Source organism: Python bivittatus, unplaced genomic scaffold, assembly GCF_059951505.1.
Source record: "Python bivittatus isolate LINGU-HERP-01145 unplaced genomic scaffold, Pbiv_v1 ctg000080_np1212, whole genome shotgun sequence".
In the NCBI taxonomy this organism is placed as follows: domain Eukaryota; kingdom Metazoa; phylum Chordata; class Lepidosauria; order Squamata; family Pythonidae; genus Python; species Python bivittatus.
Window position 1 is genome coordinate 25,424,655 of NW_028277035.1, and position 23,627 is coordinate 25,448,281.

A 23,627-nucleotide genomic window follows, 5' to 3' on the forward strand; every position below is an offset into this window, starting at 1 on the left:
TTATTAGCAATAATACTTTTAATGCTTTTAGCAAAACTAATGCAAAATAGAAAAAGTGACTGATACATTTGAGAATTGGCTCAACAGTGTCTCTTTTACAGGGATCTTACTGTAACCTTTTAAATGCTAGCTCAGTGGTTTTCTTCAAGTTACATGCACTTTCTTTTAAATAATGAGTTTTACACCAAAGATGAACTAGATAGGCTTATGGGCTGATCCAGTAGGACTCATTCTGCTTTAGAATTCTGTTGCACAGAGTTGGAATTTATTGAACTATTTCCCACTGTGGGGTTATGATCAGTAATCCCTAATCCTAGGTCAATTTTTTAGCTGCATATATTGTTGGAAGTGTGTGCCTGGCTGTTCCTTGCATTTGTGCTAGAAACCAGCGGCGTCCTGGAAAAGGGCTTACGGATCATTCCCTTTGGAATAGGATGGCTGGAGTCTTTCTATTGCTGCCCTCTACTGGCCATCATGCTTTATTACAGCGACAGCAATTAAGAGTGGGTGAGGCAAAAGAGGCAAGCAGAGAGAAATCAATACATAGAGAAAGCGAGACTGGAAAGAAGGGAGGAGTCGCTTCATCAGCCATTCTTGTCTTACAGGGTCCCAGCTGTCACAGGGAAAAGAGGAGGGAGGGAGGGAATTTTACTATTGTGTGAAGCAAGAGGGAGGGGGCAGAACAGAGCGAGGAAGAAGAGGAAAGCGAGGAGCACCATTTGTTCTACCTGAGCTTCTTTGCAAGCTGCTGCTGCTGCTGCTTCTAAATTGGAAGGTAGGAGCCGGCACTGCTGCCGCTGCTGCTGCTGCAACAACAGCCACGCACCATGTCTGGTTACCAAGGCAAGAAGAATATCCCCAGGATAACCGTGAGTGACTTAACCTCTCCTGTCCTTTCTTCTTGCCTTTGTTATATATTCTTTTTATATTTGTTACAGTTTATGCCAGCCATATGGCCAGCTGTATTGCTTCAGAGGTGCTAGAACATGTTTTAGTGGGAAGAGTAGATAGCTAGTCAGCATGCAAAAAAGGAAGAGGGTGTTTGCAGGAATGGCCCCAAGTAAACAAATGGGGGGTTTCTGTTATCTGCGCAAGGGATGATTGTAAGGATTTCATTTTGTGTTGTGACCTTGCCGTTGATTAAAATGCAGGGTACTTATGAAAAGCAGTGCTGTCTATCTGCAGTACAGACATAAACTGATCCGATCGGCTCACCCCCCCCCACTTCCTGTTGTCCAAAGGGTCTACAGCATAGTGAAGACGTTCTTTTTGCAAACTTACATAGGGGAAGTAGGTGTTCAGTCTGTGATCCTATCTTTTTGGGAGGAGTCGAGCTGATCAAATTGAGCTTGTTAAGCCAAATGCTTGCTCCTTTCTCACTTTATTCTATGTTGTTACATTTTTTTTGTCATTTCTCATTCTTTAAGGAGGATGCTGTTATATGCAAGCTGTCTGCTGCGTGTTTTTATTTCTTGCAAATTTAGTTGCGTCATGTGCTTTGACTACCAAAGGAAAAAAGGGAATTGGCTCCTTTATAAAAAGAGAAGTCAGATTTATGAACTAACATAAGGAATGTTTATTCTCTTTATGTAATACCATGTTTGTTAACCTGGAGAAAAATATATTTGCTGTAAAGCATAGGAAAGAGACACTGAAATATTGCAGTATTTTGCATCTTTCTTGGCGTGTGCTCTGCAGATGCCTTTCCAGTGGATTCATACTCCACCCTGACTTATTGTTGATGCAATGAAACGCCTTGCAGTGGGGGTACCCCCTTGGTCTTTAATAGGCCTGGGCTTTTTTGTTACTGGCTTCAGATGCAAGGAGTGCAGCTGTACTTTGTCTCTAATGCATTTTAATGAAATCTTTTGTGGGATGGGATATGCATTGGGGGAATGGGTGGCTACTCCATCTTTGTAGCAAACAAAGGAAGCACAATGAAACACACACACACACAAAACACACACTTGACTGAAAGCTTAACATCTATGTATAATTTCCCTGAAAAAAATGTTTTTGGTTAAAACCCACTAATTTTTTGTTAATAGAATGCCTTGTTCTCTTTGCTCATTTCTTAGTTTTAAAAGCATGATTACACAAGTTCCAGATTTATTTTGTGGCGAGTGAAGCATATTTTCCTACCTGTGACCTTAAATAAGTGAGTTACCCTCAGTAAAATATGCCACTTTTTGCTTGCTTGTTTATCTCATAAGAAACAGGATTCTTCTAGAATCTCTGTTGGGTCAGACTTGTATTTTTTTTAAGATGCAATGATATTGAGGATCCCAGTCCCTGGATATTTGGGACTGATTTCAAGAAAATACAACGTCTTCACACGCAGTTCTGTGAAGTATTAATTTGAACATAACTGATTTATTAGCCTTTAATACCATGAGGAACACACATGGGTCAATCTTTTTGCTATTTAAACCGATCTTATCTATTTTTCAGTTTGAACAATCAAGAAACTAGAGACAAATGTACTCAGCATAATACAAAGGACCAGCCTTGGGAAATCGATGCATTTTCTTTTCCCTTAGGTCTTCAAGGTGTGACCCACACTAGCTGAATTCCATGAGAATGTTTTCTTTTGTGCTGCTGCACCTGACTGCAGCACTTCTGCCTCTTTGATACTCCGTGCAGAGTAGCCACACCTACTTTGGTATTCAATGTAGCCAACATTTTCTTCGAAATATTGGGAAATCCATCTTCGCCAGGGCTTGGTCACTGACCTAGTATCTAGATTTCATATTCTGGAACTCCTCAGTCAATGTGCATATGGCTATGTGGTGTCCTTTGCTTCAGAACAAAAAAAAAGACTTGGGAATTTGGCCTTAGGATTTATACTATAATTCTTTTATCAATGCAGTTATGTGTATATAGCTTTATGCAGTTTTTAATGCTTATGTATCCTCCTAGAAGTACTGAAGATAAATAATTCTTCCTGAGAAAGTAATGTTAAGATTTTGAGGTTGGGTTGGGGGGATGTTAGCCTTCTTAGCAGTGCTATGCTTTCTTTTAACTTAGGTCATTTTAAAAAACATTTTGAGGTGGCATATCATGAAAACAGCTAATTTTCTAGATAAGCATTCTGTTAAATATACGTAGGTATTTATGTATGTAAGTATGATTGGAGATATTTATAACTTGTAGGAACACATATTACAAATGACAACAATAAAAAGGTTGCACTATTGTATAAATATTCATTAATCAAGATACAAGGACATATAATTTTACTGTGGAGTTGACATACTTAGAAGTTGCTTTTTTAGGAATGCTGGGACCACCTTGCTCATAAAGAAGTGTATTCCCTGCAGTTCAAATGGTGTGTCTACTGAGGAAACCTCCCAAATCTATACAATACGATAACATACTTTATAAAGGAGAAAAAAGTTTTGTGGATCAGGATTATATATAGCTACATGCTGATTGCTGCATAGATAATGCAGGTTGTAAGTAATTCATATTTTCCCCATCATTTAATAGGCTGTCCATCAAGGATATATTGTATAAAACAACATCAAATTCCAGCTTGGTTTCAGATGAGATAAATGCAATAATTTCTTCTTAAGATCATGAATTCCAACCAGTCTAGAACATAACCAAAATTTTGAAGGAAATTATTTTAATATTAAATGTTAAAGGATTAAAATCAAAGTAACTTTCTCAAAAGCAGAAATCTTAAATACAGTGACTCTGTTGAAAGTCTCAAAAAAGTATGGGAAAGGAACTTGGGATTTTAATTCAGTACATTATCTTGGAATTTTTTATGAACTTTTTAAAGTTATTATAGCAAATCATTAAGAATTATTTCATAAATGGTACTATGTCTCCTAAAAGTACGTTCTGTATTTTTCTAAATTGTGTTTGGGAGTGGTAATCAAATTAGTATCATAGTGGCAGTTGGCTCACTTAGTTACTCATTTTAGCTTAAATGTTTTCAGGAAATAGGAAAAATATGTAAGTCTTTAATAATTCTAATGTAACTTTATTGTCCATTTTTTATTCCTTTTATAACATGGTTTATAAATTTTGAAACTGTGTTATGGGTGTTGTCTCAAAATGGCTGCCTTCGGCATGACAACTCACAAAATAGCCATTTCAGAATTGAATGATGGAAGCTAAAGAGATGTTAGAGTAATTGGTTTGAACCACAGATCTCTCCTTTGAACCCAACAGAGTGCTATTTCACAGAAGGCAAGACAGTTTGTCTTTTTTTGTAGTAGTAGTAGTAGTAGTAGTAGTAGTAGTAGTATCCTCCTCCCTCTCCCCCACTTTACCCTCAGGTCCAAATCGAGAATGTGAGAGATGCAATCTAAATATAGTCTAAATAAAACAACAGATTCAGAGAAAGAAGAAAAAGTCACCTAGACTTAGAGATGAAAAATACAGACACACCCTATTCTTTGTTTCCATTTTCCATTGCACTGCTCTGTTTCCCCTGTTTGGCTGCTTTACAAACACACTTGGTTTACCTTTTTGAATTGTCTGACTGTCAAAACAGTTTTGGAGGATGCTTTCATTCTCTGGTTACTGTTTTCTACTCACCTACTTTGCTGTTCATCTCTAGTTGGAAAAGTGGGGTGGCATTTACCTCATCTCTTTTGAGTGGCAGTCCATCTCACCTTTATCTATATTTCAAGGCTGAGGTTACTCCCTTTCCATTTTTCAAAGTGAAGAGAGGGGAGAAGTGCAGAGATCCTGCCAGGAGAGGCCCTCAGAGGTACCCCTTTAGTGGCCCTTTGGACCAGGATAGGCAACTCAGTGCTCTTTAGTTGTTTTGAAATTAATTATCATGAACTCTAGTGGTTAAGGTTCCGGACAAGGAGTCAGGAAACCTGACTTATAGTCCTGCCTTGGGGATGGAAGCCAGGTGGGGGACTTTTTGCCATTGTACTTGTCCATGTGGTAACCCTGAGTCAAGTCTAAATCAAAGGCCAAAAAAAAACCCCTCCTAGCCAAAATGGCTGAGGGTTCAGATTGTGGGATAAGTGAACAGCATTATTTGCCTAATCCTGCTTCAGGTAGTATAGTTACAATAGATATGAATACATTGGAATGACACTCATGAGTTTAAGTTCTGGACAGTATTCTGGCAGTGTTCACTCTTGCCAGACCACAGAGCATAGGGCCTAAACCACCTTGTGGAATCTGGACAATAGGAATTGTTTGCCCCTGTAGTTCTCAACTGTGGTAGTACTTAGATTCTTATTGAGAAAAGGAAATTTTACCAACTCAAAAGAGAGAAATACTTTCATTGCATTATCTTTCTGATATTTTTTTCAGTAAGAGGAATGACTTCTAAAATGTTGGCCTCATTTCAACAATGTGTCTTGTGAATTGTAAACATGGAAAGTACTATTTCTCTGACTAAGGCGAGTCAGTTATTTTTCCAACCTAAATATTGAGACTTGTGTCTAGTTATTTCTGAGCATCAACCTGATGACATGCTGCAGAGATATGGGAACTGAGTATGGACAGGAAAGTATGTGCACTTTATTTATTGGTTTATTTACTTATTAGGTTTGAATCCCACCTCCAGGAGCTCAAAGATGGTATCCATTAGGATTTCCCTTTTTTAATCCAAAAAAGAAGTAAATAATGGAGAAGTGACAATGTGCAAGGAAATGCATTTTTATTGTACCCATCCAGGACCATTTACATATGTCTGCCAAGCAATGGTCCATCCAGCCAATTTACATGGCAACAGTGACTTTAGTACAGCAGCAACAGTAGTCCATGAGACAAGACTTTGGATATCTCTTGAAGTGCAATAGACTAACTCTATGAAAATGCATTTGTTGCTCGTACTTCTGGACTGAAGTAGCCTAGTTTCAGCTGAGAGGAGGATCTACTGAGCAGAAGCACCATGATTATGGAATTTTTTCCCTGATGAAGAAAGTCTGATCTTTGCACTGTGCAGTTTTAGATATCACCTCAAGACATGTTTGTTCACCCATACATTTACAAGTTAGACATTGCCCCAGGGCCAAATCCTTAACCAAACTGTTGTATTAGTAATACTTCTAGTGTTGATAGAATATTTTTAGCTGTTATGGTTAAATGAAGAGGAGGAGGAGGAATGCCTAAAAGAAATAAGACTGCTTAGTATGTCCATCTTGCATGCTCCCCATAAATTTAACCTCATTTTAGCAGATTCATGGTTTGGCACTATGTGCAAAATGGGATTCATCAAATAAACTCTTTAATCCATTTCTAACAAACTTCAAAAGCTGTTTTCATGTTTTGTTTAACAAAGTAATGTTCATTTTAAACCATAATTTCTGGCTCATATACAGTGACAGTGATATCTGCTAAACTGAAATTTATTTCTGGCTTATTTTTCCTTCTGGTTATGTGGAAAGCTGAAACTTTACACTTTACACATGTATCTTATATATAATATTAAATCATAGCTGAATATACCAGTATGTCATACATGCTGCATAATTTTGACCTTAGCTCATACTTTAGATAGAACTCAGGTTATTTTTTTTTTTAATCTTACAAATCTAGTTTTAGATCAAATGTTTTGTCTTTCTAAACATATTTACAGTATCCTAGTATTTCTTAGCTCCTAGCCAACCCAAACTAAACAGAGACAGTCCTTGTTTACACTTGGATAGAAGACCTCCAGGGGATTTCATAGCTTTAGGCTAGGCTGGGAAATAATAATAATAATAATTATTATTATTATTAATATTAATATTAATATCCCAGAAGAAGGCAATTGCAAACCACTGCTGTGTTGTTGCTAAGAAAATTACTTGGAGATGTCCATGAAGGTTGACTCAAAGGAATTTGAATTGAAGAGAGGAATTTACTTCATAGTAAATTAAGGTTTAAACTATCTTATTTTTAAAGGAGATAATGTAACTGAACTATTTAGAAATGACTTATTTTCATTAATCCATTCTGATGAATCTAATAGTGGTCTGTAGGTCCTAACAATTTTTAATAGAGATCAACTGAGCTATCTCTTTAAGGAATCTGGCAGAAGTCTCTCTTTTGGGATCAGGTGACAAATAGAACTTATTTTGCAAGCTTATACTGACTTGTTTATCTCTGTGGATTGAATATTTTCTCGCCAAGTTAGTCCTGTTAATTTGCCCCAGCAAGACAATAAACATGAATGCCTTATCTTATGTTGCATTTTACTTGTTCTTAATACTAAGTTGAAATTTTTTTTGTTTTTATTCAATTATTGTTATGTGTTGATGTTTTAATAGTTAGCCACCCAGAGTTGCACTTGTGATGGACAGCTGTATAAATTGATTAAAATAAATAAGAAACCTTCATGTTAGGATACTTTCTCATAAAGGCAGTCCTGTTTGTAAAGATTTGGAGGGTGATGTCATGAAACTGATGTTGGACTGTCGGTTTTTATAATCAAGGTATCTGAAAGACACTACAGTAACTCTTGTCATATTGCAGAACCTTACAGTGCTAATCTTGCTAGATCATAAAAGGTATCCCATAACTTATTAGTATTAAAGGTAGTGTTCTCCTTTTCTGTAGAAAAAAACCTGGATTTATATCGTTACTTCTGTGTGAGAATTCACAAGCAATAAAGTTTAGTGTAACAATAGAGAATACCCCATTTTATCCTGGATATTTAGAAGGGTTAAGCCTTATTTAAGTCAGTGGACAAAGCAAGAAGACTCAGGGGTGGGGTGTTTTAGTTATGTAGACTTCATGAATGCAATTACTGTCATCTCTACTGTGTAGATTGTATTTGCCTTGGGCTAATAATGGCTAATGATCCAAGATGCTTTAGGATTGGCAGGAAGATGCGAATGGGTGTGGGGAAGCATAAATGAGTTTTGGCAGGATGAGCAGTATACTTATTGTAATAGTCGAGCTGTTCTCAGTAAGCATGCAAAATTCCTTGCTAAGTGCTTTGGTTTCCTCTTCGGTTCCTCTTATATCTGAATGCATCTAGGACCTTCCGTTTTAAAATAGACATGATGTCATTGTGTATGCCCTCTCTTTTTGCCTCACAGCCAATGTTTGAGACTGGTGCTGATCCCCCCCCCCGCCCTTATTCAGTTGATGAGTATGTCTGATTTTATGACCAAGCTCACATGATTGTAACTGCAATATTTCTAAAATGGGAATATTTTATTCCTGATCTGGTACATACTATGCTTTTGGAATTATTAGGTCTTTAACAGTGATCAGCTTCCATTCACGTTTTAGAAAAGGAAACATGAAAAATTCTTACAAATTTTAATACAGTAGAATATGCTCTGTGTAGTTTTTGTTGCTGCTTCATATTATTATCATTTATTCCTTTCTTGAAAGGGCAAAAATGTTGTTCAAGTGCAGATAACTTGCCTCAAGCAAAAAGGGAGGGGTAAGCTTATAGTACAAAGGAGGAAAATAGACATTTTATTGTTCTTAGAGTCTTGTTTTGTTACAGGCAGGAAGAGGAAAGAATCCAGGCTGTATTGAACCCTGCTGGGTTCATCTCTGATTGGGTGCTGCCAGTGGAGTAAATATTATAAGAATTTAGAAAACATTTTAAAAATCCAGTTTTAAGAGCAATTCCAAGATTGTGCATGAAATCTAACATACCCCCAAAAAATGATTTTTCACAAAACATAATATATTTTGTTTTGAACAAAGCAAGCATATGAGCTTCTGGAAGTTATGCTGAACCATTCTCAAATGACAATGGTTTGGCAGAAACAAAACCCAGTGTACTTTTGTTTTCCTAGATTTTGACTGAAACAAAGTCCACAGGATACTGGAATGATTTTAGAGGGAGAATAGGGCAAATCTGGTGCATATCGTCCTCCTTCCCTCAGTAGCTCCCAGCATGGCATAACACACCAGTCCTACCCACCCCTAATCTTCCCAACATTTCCCCTTCCTTCTCCTGTCAGCTAACACTGCAGTTGTTGTTGTGCAGCAAATCTGAATGACTTTCCTGCCTTTTTTTCCTTGCCTCCTCTTAGCTGCTGTTCATTTTGCATTCATGGCATATCCCACTGGACAACCGACCACCTGATTTTCCCAGTGCCTTCCTTTCCCTGCCTCCCCATAGCTATCTCCAATATCACTGTATATTGTTTTCTACTGGCCTAGCCTGTCCTTCCTCCATTTTAACTCTTTCTCTGCTTTTTAATGATTGATTGGTTCTAATTATTTAAAATCAAATTCATATTTATATTCAGTCTCATTAGGAATGTACAGTTAGATAACATTTTGTAAATAGATCATGTTCCTGTCATTCAGCAGCATCTGCAGGAGCTTGCTGCTTTCTTCAGAATGATGAAGGCAGTGTTGCAGTGCAAGTTCCACCCCTTTCATGCATGTGTGCAGCATCATGACACACATACAAAAGATTCAGAGCTTGCTTTGTGGTGCTGCTTTCATCATTCCGACCCCCATGGATGCCACTATTGTTGCAAATACTCAAATATATTTGCTTTTGTTATATTTTGTCCTGGATATACGGATTACTTTTTCACAATTCATATTTTGAGTATTTTTCTCTTTTTAATGTTTTTTCGTTATAACTGGCAGCATTCCAGCAATTCTAAAAATACTGCTGTATTTGAAGATGTGCCATTGAAGAATTGTGCAAGTCTTAATCTTTGGATAGCACACTGTGAAGAATGATCCCAAGGTTTATTTTCGTATTCCATTTAATCAATTTATTAGCCACTCAATCCCCAAAACAACTCTAGTGACCTACAAAGATAAGAAGCATTTTAAAACAGGCATAAACATAGCCAGCAATAAGAAAAATATAATACATTGATATCAAGAAACAATAGTACAAAACAGTATAGGCCAAGTGGGATCACAAGTCTCTATGCCATATGTCAATCAAGGTCTTCAAGGCTTTCCTAAAAGACAGTAGGGCCGGGGCTGTGCAGACTTCAGTATTCCAAAGGTTGGGACAGCTACAGACAAGGGACTTCTTTGGGGTCCTGCAAGATGGCATTAGTTTGCTGATGGAATCCAGAGCACAACAAGCTTGCCAAGTCTTACTAGATGTGCAAAACACTACAAGAAAGGCAGTTATATAGGCCCTGAAGGGGGTCTGAATATGAAGGGGTTTATAGATGAAAACCAGCACCTTGAACTGCACTGGTAAACCAGTGCCACTTGCAAAGTATGAGAGTCACATGGACAAAATGAGATACACATGTAACTTTTTGCACCACTGCATTATGAACCAGCTGAAGTTCCTGAGAAGTCTTCAAGGGCAACCCCATATAGGGGGTTTAATTGTAATCCACCCAGTCACCCTCTGGGGGAGACGGGAGACGGGAGGCATGATAGGTAGGTAGGTAGGTAGATAGATAGATAGATAGACAGACAGACAGACAGACAGACAGACAGACAGACAGACAGATCATACAGTCCAAACAAGAGTTGTACAAGTGACTGTAAAAAGGGCCTCCAGGTCCCGAAATGGGCATAATTGGCACATCACATGTAACTGTGCTAAAGCCTTCCTGGTCACAGCTGCTACTTGCTGATTGAATAAAAACCAGAAATCCAGGAGGCTTCCTAAATTATGCACAAGTTCCACCTGGGATTCCACCTGCAGTCCCACTGAAACTGGTATTGAGAGATCTCTGGAAACAGAGGGTCCTTGTATGTATCACATTCAATCTTCCTAGGGTTGAACCTGAGCCTTCTCTTATCTATCCAGACCCCTACAGAGTCCAAACATCGGGACGTATTCACAGTTTTCTTGAGTTTGATTTCCGTAAATTAAAAATCAGGCTACAATGTAATGATATGTGGCTCTTAAGGAATATAGTTATAAGATACAGGACATACCAAAAAAGAGTTGCTATGTGGAGTGCTCCTCTTTTCTGTTTTAGCTAGGCTGCTGCATCTTCTTTTAGGGTACACCATTTCATTACATGCCACCTTGTGGGGTTTCCCCTCACCCCAGCATCTTTGGAGAGTTAATATTCAGTGGTCATCAAGCTTGTTCAAACCTTCTTTGGATGGGGGAGGGCGCTCGCGCTCTCTCTCTCTCTCTCTCTCTCTCTCTCTCTCTCTCTCTCTCTCTATATATATATATATATATATATATATTTCCTCTTTCTGCAAACCAAAGCATGATAATCTTTGATTTATTACCCAATAATTCAGCCCTGAGTTCACAATAGTATATAAATGATAGACTAGTGGAAGGCTTTTCTTGTTAAATTGGTTGCAAACTACAGGTAAGGTAACAAAGTTAGTTGCTTTGTAAACTGTAAATTCTGAATGGCTTTTGATAATGCAAATAGCAAAACCACAATCATTTAACTTTCCTAAGAATTTCAGATTGTTTATTTTCACACTAAAATAAACTGGCTTTTCTACCACACAGACATTTTGGCCTTTTTGTGTAACACCCTGAGGTTCTAGAGCACATACAGCATTCCTTGTAAGGAGGGCCTATACCATTTACTTCAGCATTAAAAAATATGCAGAATTGTGCATGATATTGAGATGAATGAGGAATGTTTGACTTATATAGAACTCCAGTAGCATTTCCTAGTATTGGGAATTGTCTGATTTTGTTTTAACTTTTTGTAGCACAAAATAAAGAGAACACTATTTGTCAAGCAATTATATATTTTTAGTTGTTTTTTGCAAATTGCCTTAGATTTTGTGAAAAATCTAATAGTGCCATTGAGATTTAAGGTTAAGGAATGGAAAATCAAATCTCAACTGAATGCTTTGCCAAAAAAGGAACAACAGAATTAATTCTTGCAAACAGGTACATTTCAGAGAAATACTATTTGTTCATATCTTAATTACCCAAAATGATGTTTTATGTTCCTTTTTCAAAACATTCATTTCATGAAATATTTTCAAGTGAATTGGTAGATTTATAGACACATTAGTCAGACCCTGTACTACTTCTATGCATACAAAGCAATGCTTTATAGCACCTTATTCTGACGAGCAGTTTGTTCAGAAATACTATTCTGTATTTCACTTACTTGTGGCCTTATAGTATACTGTAATTATGCATGTTTATTCAGAAGTAAGCTGTATGTGTAGCAGTCAATAAATTGATTAGGAAGCTAAGCACCTATGAAACTATACTATAAAAATAACTTGAGCCAAGCTGAATAGAGCAGTTAGGGGATTTTTGGCGTTAAACTGAATACACTTGTTCTGACCCTCCAAAATATCCATGCTTCATAGAGTGCATATTTGGTAAAGATAGAACATTCTTTCATCATTTTGTCAACCAAAGACAGACCAAAACTTTCCTGAATAAACAGATCACTATATTGGTATTGTTCTGCCTTAAACCTACTAGTAGTTTGAGGTGCAGAGGCTTATCCTGGTTGTTCTGTGGTAATCATCTTCTTAACTTTTCAAATCTGAGTCCTTCCTTCAGTTCAAGTATGCATCTGGGAACCAGTTCATTATATTCTTTGCTATATATAGTGCTGCCATTGTGGCATTAGATAAGACTGTGACTCAGTGGTGAGACTTCACTTGCCAAATGAATACCAATATACAGGCTGCAAAGACTCTCATGTCTACCAGTTGTTCAGATTCTTGCTTCTGTAACAAATTCTCTGAAGCTGATTAACTTTTTAAAATGTGGTACTGATATAATGATGCCAGAACATCATTCAAAAAGAATGTTGTTAGAAAAGAATTAACAAGAATTTTCAGTAGGAACACAATGAGATGCATTGTTCGTAAACAGCAGTGAGATTACTTCAGTCAGGCAAAGAAAATGGAAGGGCAGTTTGTAACCTGATCTCACATGCTGAATATGGAAAGAATATGGGAAGATTTTCAAAATGTGTTTATGGTTAATTTCTTAATTAAAATAATAAAAATATGCATACAAACACATACTATATGGGAAATAAATCTTATGACAACTTAGGTCTAGATAGGTAGTAGACATGGAAGGAAGTCACAGGCCTCAAAACCATAGATCAAAACATCCTTTATGCATATTCTTCTGGGAATATTTATGTTATACTGATTGTTGGGAAGTCTTTTGTCCATAAAAAATAATTTATTTTTCTTTTCTCCGAACTGTTCTATTACTAATTTTTTTTCTCAGTTTCACATTGTTTCTCTCTATGCCATGTGTAGTTTGTATATGAAATGAATTTAGACTTATCAGAGTTTTGTTTTGACTATGTATTACAAATACAAGACCCCTTACAGGAAATAGTTCTAATGGCTGGGATTTCTAGGAGAATGGCTAAGGGCCGTTGACTTAAGTAGTACCAATAGAAGAGAATATATGTAGCTCAAGGTTGAACTGTGGAGTCCTTGGAGTTCTCTGAGCTTGGTTCTTTTCTTGCAAACATTTCATTACCTGGTTAGGTAACATTTTCAGTGCTAGAATTGAGTGGGATTTGCTCTCTGCTTATATACAGTAGCATACTCTGCCAGTGTTGATGGGCGGATGTGTTGTGTTTTCTCTGGTAGTTCCTTGATTAGGGTATTGTTTACTGCTTGACTATATGTCTGGTGATAATCTCAGTGTTAATCTCTGCTTATCTAGGTGATAATTGCTGGTGAGGAGATATTCTGGTGTTTTGTTGCCTTTTTATTGTCTCTTTTGAATAGTGTGTAGATGTTGTTTATCTCTATGTGCCTGTTGATAGCTGCCTTGTCTGAATACCAAGCTTCCAGGAATTCCCTTGGATTTTTGGATTTAGCTTGGTCTAAGATGCTGACAATTTCCCAGTTGAAACTATCATTAAGTCTGTCCATGGGTTGTGAGATTAACGAGTTTTCATTGTGTCTTCTGACTCCTAGTTGGAGTTCATCAATGCTAGCCTTCTGCCTGTCAATCCTACATAGTAGTTGTTACAGTCCTTACACTGTATGTTGTAGATGACTCCTGTTTTTTCTTCTTGGGCTACTGGGTCTTTTGGTTTACTTAAGATGTTTTGGAGGGCTTTAGTTGGTTTGTGTGCTACAGATATGCCATGTGATTGTAACAGTCTGTTGGTTGTTTCTGAGACATTTCTGATGTATGGCAGGGTTATCCTTTTTATAAGATAGTGGTTGACTTTTGTTACCTTTTGCTTCATTTGTCCTCCCAAATCAACCAGTGGTGGAGCTGAAGTTTCTGCCTTTTTAAAATCATACTTTCTGAAACCTTGTAGTCAAATATCAGTTCAGTATTAGGGTTTTGTATTTTTCCCTCCATCCCTTCTGGAAAGGGATAGAGTTATAGAAAATGACATGTATATAATTGTATAATTACTACACAGATGATTCTTTGTTTTTCTTTCACACAGAGTGACCGTCTTCTTATTAAAGGAGGAAGAATAGTCAATGATGACCAGTCATTCCATGCTGACATTTACATGGAGGATGGTCTTATAAAGTAGGTATAAAGTTCCCAAAGCTTGTTAATTGTGTAGTCCAAAAATATTCATCCATTGAAGAGAGAAATGAGATTCCAGCAATCCTTTGTTATCAGTTTCTGTTTGGGTTTTGCTTGTTCATCCCAGACCATCTACTGTTACTTCATACATATTAGTCAGTGGATTTAAACTGTCATAGTATTGAAAAATTCTTTAGAAGAGAACAGAGGACAAGATTAATTTATGTCAGGGTTGTGACTTGCCTTTTCATTATAAATTGAAGGGGATTTTAGGCAAGGCTGCAATATCTGGTGTTTTATCTGACTGCTTACTGTGTTTGCCAAGTCACAGTAATGAGTCCCATTGGTTAAAGGCCGATTTTTTTTCCTGCTCTATAAATACATACAATTGGGATTAAAGCCCAATACCATGGAGTTTACGTTATGGAATGTTTTACATTTCAAGTTCTATAACGTTTCTTGCTTTTAACATCTAAAAGCAAATATCCAGGATGGATGGATGGATGGATACATACACTGAAACGTACATAGAAACATATATACATAGCACAAGCATCACTGAAAAGTATAATGTTTTCCCGAGACTCAGAGCCTTGGGGAAGATGGGAAAACCAGTGTAATTTATTAACTGCTGGTTTGACACAAGACATTTGTATTGTTGTGCCATCTTCAGAATACTTTGTAACTTACAAATAATTTTTCAGATGTTTTAAATATTGATATAGATGTCATCTAGTATGTAAAGCACTCTTAAAGCCATTAATACATTTCTAATGATGGATACCATATGGTTACTGATACAGCTGAAAACAGTCATTTGCATGTTCCATTCACAAATAGTTTTGGATACCTTAGAAGTAATAATTAGCATTTGAAAGTGGAGTTGATTGTGAATTGAAAGTCAAAGTTGGTAATGGAATAATGTATTGGATTATTTTAAAAAACAGACCTAGTCACAGAATTTCAACTGAAGCAATTTCATCTGAACTGTATCTTCAAACATTGGCTACTTTTATAACACAGTATTTTTATACTAATTGAATTATTTGAAAAAATGCTTTTAAAACTAGCCCCATGTAGAATATGAGTCCAGATTATCATATGACTATAATTGTAGACTTACACCTTTTGAAAATATGGAAGCTAATATTAAGAGAGAATATAATTGCCTTCTAAAATTCTATCACTCAGAATATACACATGGTATTCCTATCTTTGGCAAAGTTCTTTATTTTAGGGAAAAGAAAATTCAACCAGAAAGATGGTATTTTTATTGTAATATAGTATAGTGAATGCTGTTGTTAAAAATTGTACATGGATGCATATAGTCAAGTCTTGGTCAACTCCCAGGAAAAGGCTTTTGTTTATTTTGTAACCTTTTCCAAGTGTATGGAATTGCAAAACTTCAGCAAAAAGTAGGGACAAATTTAGCAGCTGCATCATTTATACTTGAGTTTAGTTCTTAAGAACTTGGGAATTGTTTCAGTTTCTGTGTGTGGGAGACATGGCTGTGTAGAAACAGTTTTACCCCTTCCTTCCAGGTAAGATGCATATTCATTTATTTTTAAACTGCAAAACACCCAATTAATTTAAAGTAATACATATACGGAATGATTGAATTTACTGCCATAATATTTAGTGGAGGATCATTAACTTTTAGAGGGTTTAAGCAAAGTAGTGTCTTGTTTGGATTAGAGATACCATGATTTATATCCCTGTTCAACTTTTGAATGAGCTGTTTCTTTCCCTCTTTGCTTCTTCTCTTCATCTCAGATAGGATATAAAGAAGGATTATGCAAATTAGCCTGTAGTAGCTTTTTCTCCATATTGAGAAGTATTATGTTACTTAATATTGAATAGAGGTAGTCCTTGAGTTATAACAGCAATTGGGACTGGAATTTCCATCACTAAGCAATGCAGTCATAAAGCACAACATCACGAGACCACATTGCTTAGTGACGGCAATCCCTGCAGTCCCCATTGCAATCGTTAAGCATGGATTGTGGGTCATTAAATGAGTACCTCCTCGCAACTTCCTGCTGGCTTCCAACAACCAAAGTCAGTGGGGAAGCTGGTAGGAAGTTGCAAGTCCCAGGTGGCTTGCAAGCAGGCTGCAGGCAGGTAAGTGGCTGCTGCCGGGTGGGAGAGGGAGCAAGGGGGGGAAGTGATGGCTGGAGAGGCCTGGCAGAGTGCAGCTGGACTTGATGTGGCTGCTGCCAGGTGCGGGAGGATACCCAAGTGGCTGGGGTGGCACAGCGCAAGCGCAGTGAGGCTCAGGGAGGGTGCATTTTTGTGGGAGACTTACCCAAGCAACTTACTGACTTTGCTTGTGGGAAGCCGGCAGGGAAGGTCACAAATCCCGATCACGTGACTGTGGGATGCTGCAACCATCGTGATTGCCAAGCACCCAGATCGCGATCGCATGACCACAGGGGTGCTGGGATAGCCGGAACTTCAAGGACCGTCATAATCACCTCTTGTTCAGCACTGTCATAACTTTGAATGGTTGCTGAATGAGTGAACATTAGCCAAGGATTACCTGTAAAGAATAGCAAGGATAGAGATTCGCTTTAGTCCTGATCATGAGTTTCAGGAACAGTTCATAGGTTGCTGTTGGAAATAGTATGCTGGATGAGATTAACACTGTTCTGATATGTCAAGGAAATTCTTACATTAGTTCGAATATGATTGTGTAATTTGTATATATACTTGGATAGAAAAAAAAGGTGTTTAATTTTGAACCCAGGAATGATTATGTGGGACATCTTTCCACAAAATGTAATATGCACATTTTATGTTTGAAACTGTCATTGGCCCTTAGTCATAGCCCTGACTTGCTAAGTATATCTGGGGATTGTTGGTATCCCCATCCCCATCCCCACCCCCATCAATAAGAAAGGAAGACAGTATAGCAAAGGGAAGTGAATTAAGAGGTAAACAAATGCAACTGCAACATTAAAAATTGCTTGCTGCTTTTCTAGGTTAGGTGAAATCAAATACTGAAAGCTAGTACTGTTAAAGTTCCTGGAAACCTAATGTCAGGCTTCATCCACACAGTTACTTGAGCTTGAAGACAGCAGGTAGAGATTCAAAAACATGGCTCTTTAAAAAGCTAACTACATTACAGATACTAGAAACACTGAAACTACATCAGAAAAACAGCAACTGCCAACAATAAGCTTACAGCCACATCAGTTCCATGGTTCAAATCTCTTTCCCACCTGTGTGCTGAAACAGACTGAGAACCAGTTGTTTCTCAGAGGGAGGAGCAGCTGGCATTTGTGCATTGCTTTCATAATGCGTGTATCTGGTCTCAAGCACTTTACATCTCACCTGGTCCTTTTAGCCTTCAGACCTGAGTCTTTAGCTATTCCTACAACTTTGCAATTTGGGAAAATCTGAAGCAGGCTGTAGCTTAGTATTTTTCTCTGTTGCTTTTCCTTGAGACATGAGAAGCAGAAGAAGAGCTAAGCTACTTATCTCCCAGTAACTTTCATATAATATCCCTGTTGCTTTGTGTCTGCTGATTAGGTTGAGACCCACTTTTGGGGTCATTTGTTCCCATTATTGTGGCAATATACTGAATGCTTCTGGTAAAAAAAATTATCAGTCGAACAAACAAATTTATATGGATGCCCAACTCACACCCGGTGACTCTGGGCAGCTTACAAAATTAAAATCCATAATACAAAAACCAGTAAACCCCTACCCTGTCCCCCGGCGGCAGCAGACACACTCAGACTAACCATTTGATCAGCTCCGTTATCAGCTTGGGGTCTCCAGGTCCGCTGACAAAACCATGTCTTAAGGGCCTTCCAGAAAAGTATCAAGGTGGGGGCCAGTCTTACCTCTGGGGTAATGATATTCCACATTATATCTTTATTTAATGAAGTACATTCTTCCCTTTCTTGAAGAACCTCATTGTTTGCAGAATAAAGCATAAATGAAACACCTTTGCTTAAATAAATAAATAAAATATTGACAAAACAGCATCTCTATCAAGAAACTTTTAATAGTTGATTACTTTAATGGTACCAATGTATTAATTTGGTATCAAGGATATGTTTTATATTTTGAATTTTTTACATTGTGGTAAGCTGCCTCGTGGGTTTACACAAACAGGCGGAATGTACTAAGTAATAATAAGTATAAAAATAAAGATTTGAATGATACAAACTGAGGCAAGGAACTAATACATGAGAAAATGCTTGAATCCTACTGAGGGTTTTTGTTTTTCATTGTAAATGTATGTGCCTATCTCTAACTATTTTGATACTTTTTAATCAGACAAATTGGTGACAACTTAATAGTTCCTGGGGGAGTGAAGACCATAGAAGCCAATGGGAGGATGGTTATCCCTGGTGGAATTGATGTCCACACTCACTTGCAAATGCCATACAAAGGAATGACAGCCGTGGATGATTTCCTCCAAGGGACAAAAGCAGCCCTGGCGGGTGGGACTACCATGATCAGTAAGTGCAAGGAGGATCTTTCTATCCATTTGCAGTGCTGTTAATTTTTTTTTTATTGTTGTTGTTATTATGCAAGTTAAATTTCTGGTATATAATATGGACCTGTAATGTTTTTTAGGGTTTGATGAGCTTTCTCCAGGGGAAAGAATTTTCTGAAAGCTACTTCAGAAATCTAAGAACTGGCCCTTCTTTTCAGTTGTTACAGTATTCTGTCATGTATATGGCCATCCTTTAGAACAAACTATGCAGTTTTTCCCCGGATTTTTAAAAATTACATAATGTATAGCTTTATACGTTATGGTACGTTGGTACCAAATATGGTACATTGGTACCATTATGGTACATTGGTACCAAATATACTTGTGGATAAGCCCGTCCTTGAATTTTTAACCAAAATACTGTGAAAAGTTCACCACCCACGAATAAGCCAAAACTCAAAATATTCATATGCTTTAATTTTCGTGATTGTCTTATGTGTGAATGGTGCATTTTTCATGGTATTTTGGTTAAAAATTCAAGGGTTGGCTTATCATGGATAGGCTGATCTATGAGCATATACGGGTACTTTAAAACAGTATTACCTTACATACTCATGGATAAGCCCATTGGTGGATAAGCCAAACCCAATTTTTTGGTTGTATTTTGGTACCTAAAATTCTCAGCTTATCCACAAGTATCCACAGTATATAAAGTTCATTCAGACAAATGGAATTTGTATTACAAGTACTATAGAATGCTTAGGCTTTCTGAAAAGTTTGGTGCCCTGATGTCCTCCATATGTTTTATGATCTGAATTTGGAGAAAACTGATTTGGCACACTTGATTTTTGTGCTTGAAAAGTGAGGATGTGCATACTTTATTTAAAATCTTCAAGGAGAATCTTACATGGCTCAGAATAAATGTTTCTGTCCATGCCTAGATTTCAGTTGCTATGCTCTTTTGATAATTTAACAAATAATAAATGCCTGTGGAAAGAAATAGGGCATCTGTCCAAATGTGTCTCAGAATAGGAATCTCCCAGCCCAGTTCTGAAACAAACAAAGCAAACTAAAATGGAAGTGAAATTCTTGACTCATGTTTTAAGTAACTCTTCCACAGGCACAGCTTGGTCCTGTTGCTGAAGCTTTTTGACTTAACGAATCATAAATTTTTAGGATAAATTTAAAGTATAAGCAGTTAAAACTATAGTTTCTTTCTTGGTCTGCCATTTCTCATGCTTGTTGAAAGTGTCCTCTGTATGAAAAGTCTGAAAGGGAAATTAAAGATTACATCAATCACAATTAAAAAGATACTTAGATTGCATTTTAGGAAGATACACATCCTTGTTTACAGTGGGGCAAAAAAGTATTTAGTCAGCCACCAATTGTGCAAGTTCTCCCACTTAAAAAGATGAGAGAGGCCTGTAATTTTCATCATAGGTATACCTCAACTATGAGAGACAAAAGGAGAAAAAAAATCCAGAAAATCACATTGTCTGATTTTTAAAGAATTTATTTGCAAATCATGGTGGAAAATAAGTATTTGGTCACCTACAAACAAGCAAGATGTCTGGCTCTCACAGACCTGTAACTACTTCTTTAAGAGGCTCCTCTGTCCTCCACTCGTTACCTGTAGTAATGGCACCTGTTTGACCTTGTTATCAGTATAAAAGACACCTGTCCACAACCTCAAACACACACTCCAAACTCCACTATGGCTGAGATCAAAGAGCTGTTGAAGGACACCAGAAACAAAATTGTAGACCCGCACCAGGCTGGGAAGACTGAATCTGCAATAGGCAAGCAGCTTGGTGTGAAGAAATCAACTGTGGGAGCAATAATTAGAAAATGGAAGACATACAAGACCACTGATAATCTCCCTCGATCTGGGGGATCCACGCAAGATCTCACCCCGTGGGGTCAAAATGATCACAAGAATGGTGAGCAAAAATCCCAGAACCACATGGGGGGACCTAGTGAATGACCTGCAGAGAGCTGGGACCAAAGTAACAAAGGCTACCATCAGTAACACACTATGCCGCCAGGGACTCAAATCCTGCAGTGCCAGATGTGTCCCCCTGCTTAAGCCAGTATATGTCTGGGCCCGTCTGAAGTTTGCTAGAGAGCATTTGGATGATCCAGAAGAGGATTGGGAGAATGTCATATGGTCAGATGAAACCAAAGTAGAACGTTTTGGTCTAAACTCAACTTGTGTTTGGAGGAGAGAGAATGCTGAGTTGCATCCAAAGAACACCATACCTACTGTGAAGCATGGGGGTGGAAACATCATGCTTTGGGGCTGTTTTTCTGCAAAGGGACCAGGATGACTGATCCGTGTAAAGGAAAGAATGAATGGGGCCATGTATCGTGAGATTTTGAGTGAACACCTCCTTCCATCAGCAAGGGCATTGAAGATGAAACGTGGCTGGGTCTTTCAGCATGACAATGATCCCAAACACACCGCCCCGGCAACGAAGGAGTGGCTTTGTAAGAAGCATTTCAAGGTCCTGGAGTGGCCTAGCCAGTCTCCAGATCTCAACCCCATGGAAAACCTTAGGAGGGAGTTGAAAGTCCGTGTTGCCCAGCGACAGCCCCAAAACATCACTGCTCTAGAGGAGATCTGCATGGAGGAATGGGCCAAAATACCAGCAACAGTGTGTGAAAACCTTGTGAAGACTTACAGAAAACATTTGACCTCTGTCATTGCCAACAAAGGATATATAACAAAGTATTGAGATGAACTTTTGATATTGACCAAATACTTATTTTCCACCATGATTTGCAAATAAATTCTTTAAAAATCAGACAATGTGATTTTCTGGATTTTTTTCCCCATTTTGTCTCTCATAGTTGAGGTATACCTATGATGAAAATTACAGGCCTCTCTCATCTTTTTAAGTGGGAGAACTTGCACAATTGGTGGCTGACTAAATACTTTTTTGCCCCACTGTAAATGGATGGTTGTGAAGGATAGGGAGCCTGGAACCTGCTTGTCTTACCACTAGAAGCATCTGGAATATTGCTAGAAAGTATTAATCCAGAGTTCAGGGCCTTTTTTTTTTTTTATCCCTCTCCAGGCAAGTGCACTCTATATTTATGTGAGAGATTACAAGCAATAAGACACATTCTTGGTTCATTTGCTGCATAGAAGCTAATAAATGTGAAAAATACAATGATTATTCTGTATAGTTCTAAAATGTTTCTAACTTCAAAGCCTTTTCATTTTCCCCTTTCTCAAATTGGCCAGTTCAGTGAGTTTCAGTTCACTGAGTTTCAGTTCATTGAGCTGACCTAAACAATTTTCTTATTTTTATACCATGCTCTCCATTACAAGAATGAGGACTTCTGTTGTTCAGACAGCAAAAGCAATTTTCCAAATAAGACACTGAAGCCAGAAGAATTTGATTAGCTAGTCTCTGTGGTACTTATTTTTATTCTTAAGCCAGACAGATAATCATTACGTACCAGTAGCCAAGGATGAATAAAGATGTTTTACAATGAAAGGACATTAGATTTTGGATACTGAGTGCATAGTTGTTTAGTAGACAAACTCCTGACAGGAGGAAAGGGCATCCATTCTTGATTCTCTGCTAGAGCTTACTTACTCTTTTTCACAGTTGACCATGTTGTACCTGAACCAGAATCAAGCCTGGTAGAAGCTTATGAGAAGTGGCGAGAATGGGGTGATGGGAAGGTTTGCTGTGACTACTCACTGCATGTGGATATCACCCATTGGAATGATAGTGTCAAGCAGGAAGTGCAGACACTCATCAAAGAAAAAGGTTTGTTAGTACCATGATCTCTTGTCTTTTCTCATCCTAATTACTATTCTGTTCTAGTAACAGAATATACGACAGTGAACCTAAATTTATGTTCTGAGATTTAGCAACTTCAGTCAATTTTCTTACTGCTATCTTTGAGTGAAACTTAATTGCCATTTGTTAGTATGTGTGTGAATCCTGTACCAGACATAACTTTTGCAACAATTCTTTTAGCCCCTTATTTGTCATTCTTCAAGAAAAGTGTTTTCAGTTCATTGTAATAAGAGTTAAAATATTGTTCTGGATGTGTCACTTAGGGACCAGAGTCTTGCAACCCAGATTTAGTTGCAATTCCAGTGCAATTTCTTCATTAAAAAACCAAAAGCTATATTTCATTATGAATTCAGCTTCATAATATATGAAGTGTAAAAAATTATTTACAAAGAGTGGTTTCAGTTGTTTAGTACTGCAAATGTATTCCCTTATCACTGTTGGCATTCTTTCTTCCAAATCACTGTATCTTCCCTTAAGTAGCTTTGTAAATGATAGCCACAAGTGATTTTTTTTTTTGTTATTAAAATTTTAACTTACTAACTATTGACTGAACTATTGGGTAGTTTTTATTAGTCAACTGGCTATCAATGAATTCTAAAATTTATTTTAAATTACAACTACTGGCTTACATGGAATGACTACATTGGAAACTATTATAAGCTTATTTTACCTCCTCCTTACTTGCCTGAGAACAGAACTAAGAACATATAGACCCAGTGTTTTGGGGAGTATCCTTGAGTATCTTATGAGCTAAATTACTGTCATCAAGTCAGTGTCGACTCTTAGCAATCTTGTCCAGAATTATCTGTCCCCAACTTTCAGGATTCCCAATGGTGTACCCATCACCACTGTAACTGAGTCCATCCACCTTGCTAGTGTTCATTCTTTTCTCTCTCCTTCCTCTTTCCCAGCATTATGGACTTTTCAAAGGAACTGGGCTTTTGCATAAACCTAAATCATAGTTTACCATAATATGCAAAAGTGAATAATGTTTTCACCTTTTCAGAAGTGAGCT

At 37.5% G+C, this 23,627-nt stretch overlaps 1 protein-coding gene across 2 annotated transcripts in view; it reads left to right on the plus strand.

Annotated features, from left to right (window-relative positions):
* The window catches only part of DPYSL3 (dihydropyrimidinase like 3), a 62,987-nt gene that overhangs the window by 23,455 nt on the left and 15,905 nt on the right, over positions 1-23,627 (plus strand). The window contains exons 1-4 of one of the 2 annotated variants that reach the window (XM_007434481.3): positions 646-869; positions 14,259-14,347; positions 18,635-18,819; positions 22,415-22,579. In XM_007434481.3, coding sequence (XP_007434543.1) covers positions 828-869; positions 14,259-14,347; positions 18,635-18,819; positions 22,415-22,579 — 481 coding nt within the window. In that variant the 5' untranslated portion in view covers positions 646-827. Of the gene's footprint in view, positions 1-645; positions 870-14,258; positions 14,348-18,634; positions 18,820-22,414; positions 22,580-23,627 lie in introns of those variants that run through there. The other variant, XM_007434482.4, reaches the window with a different exon arrangement.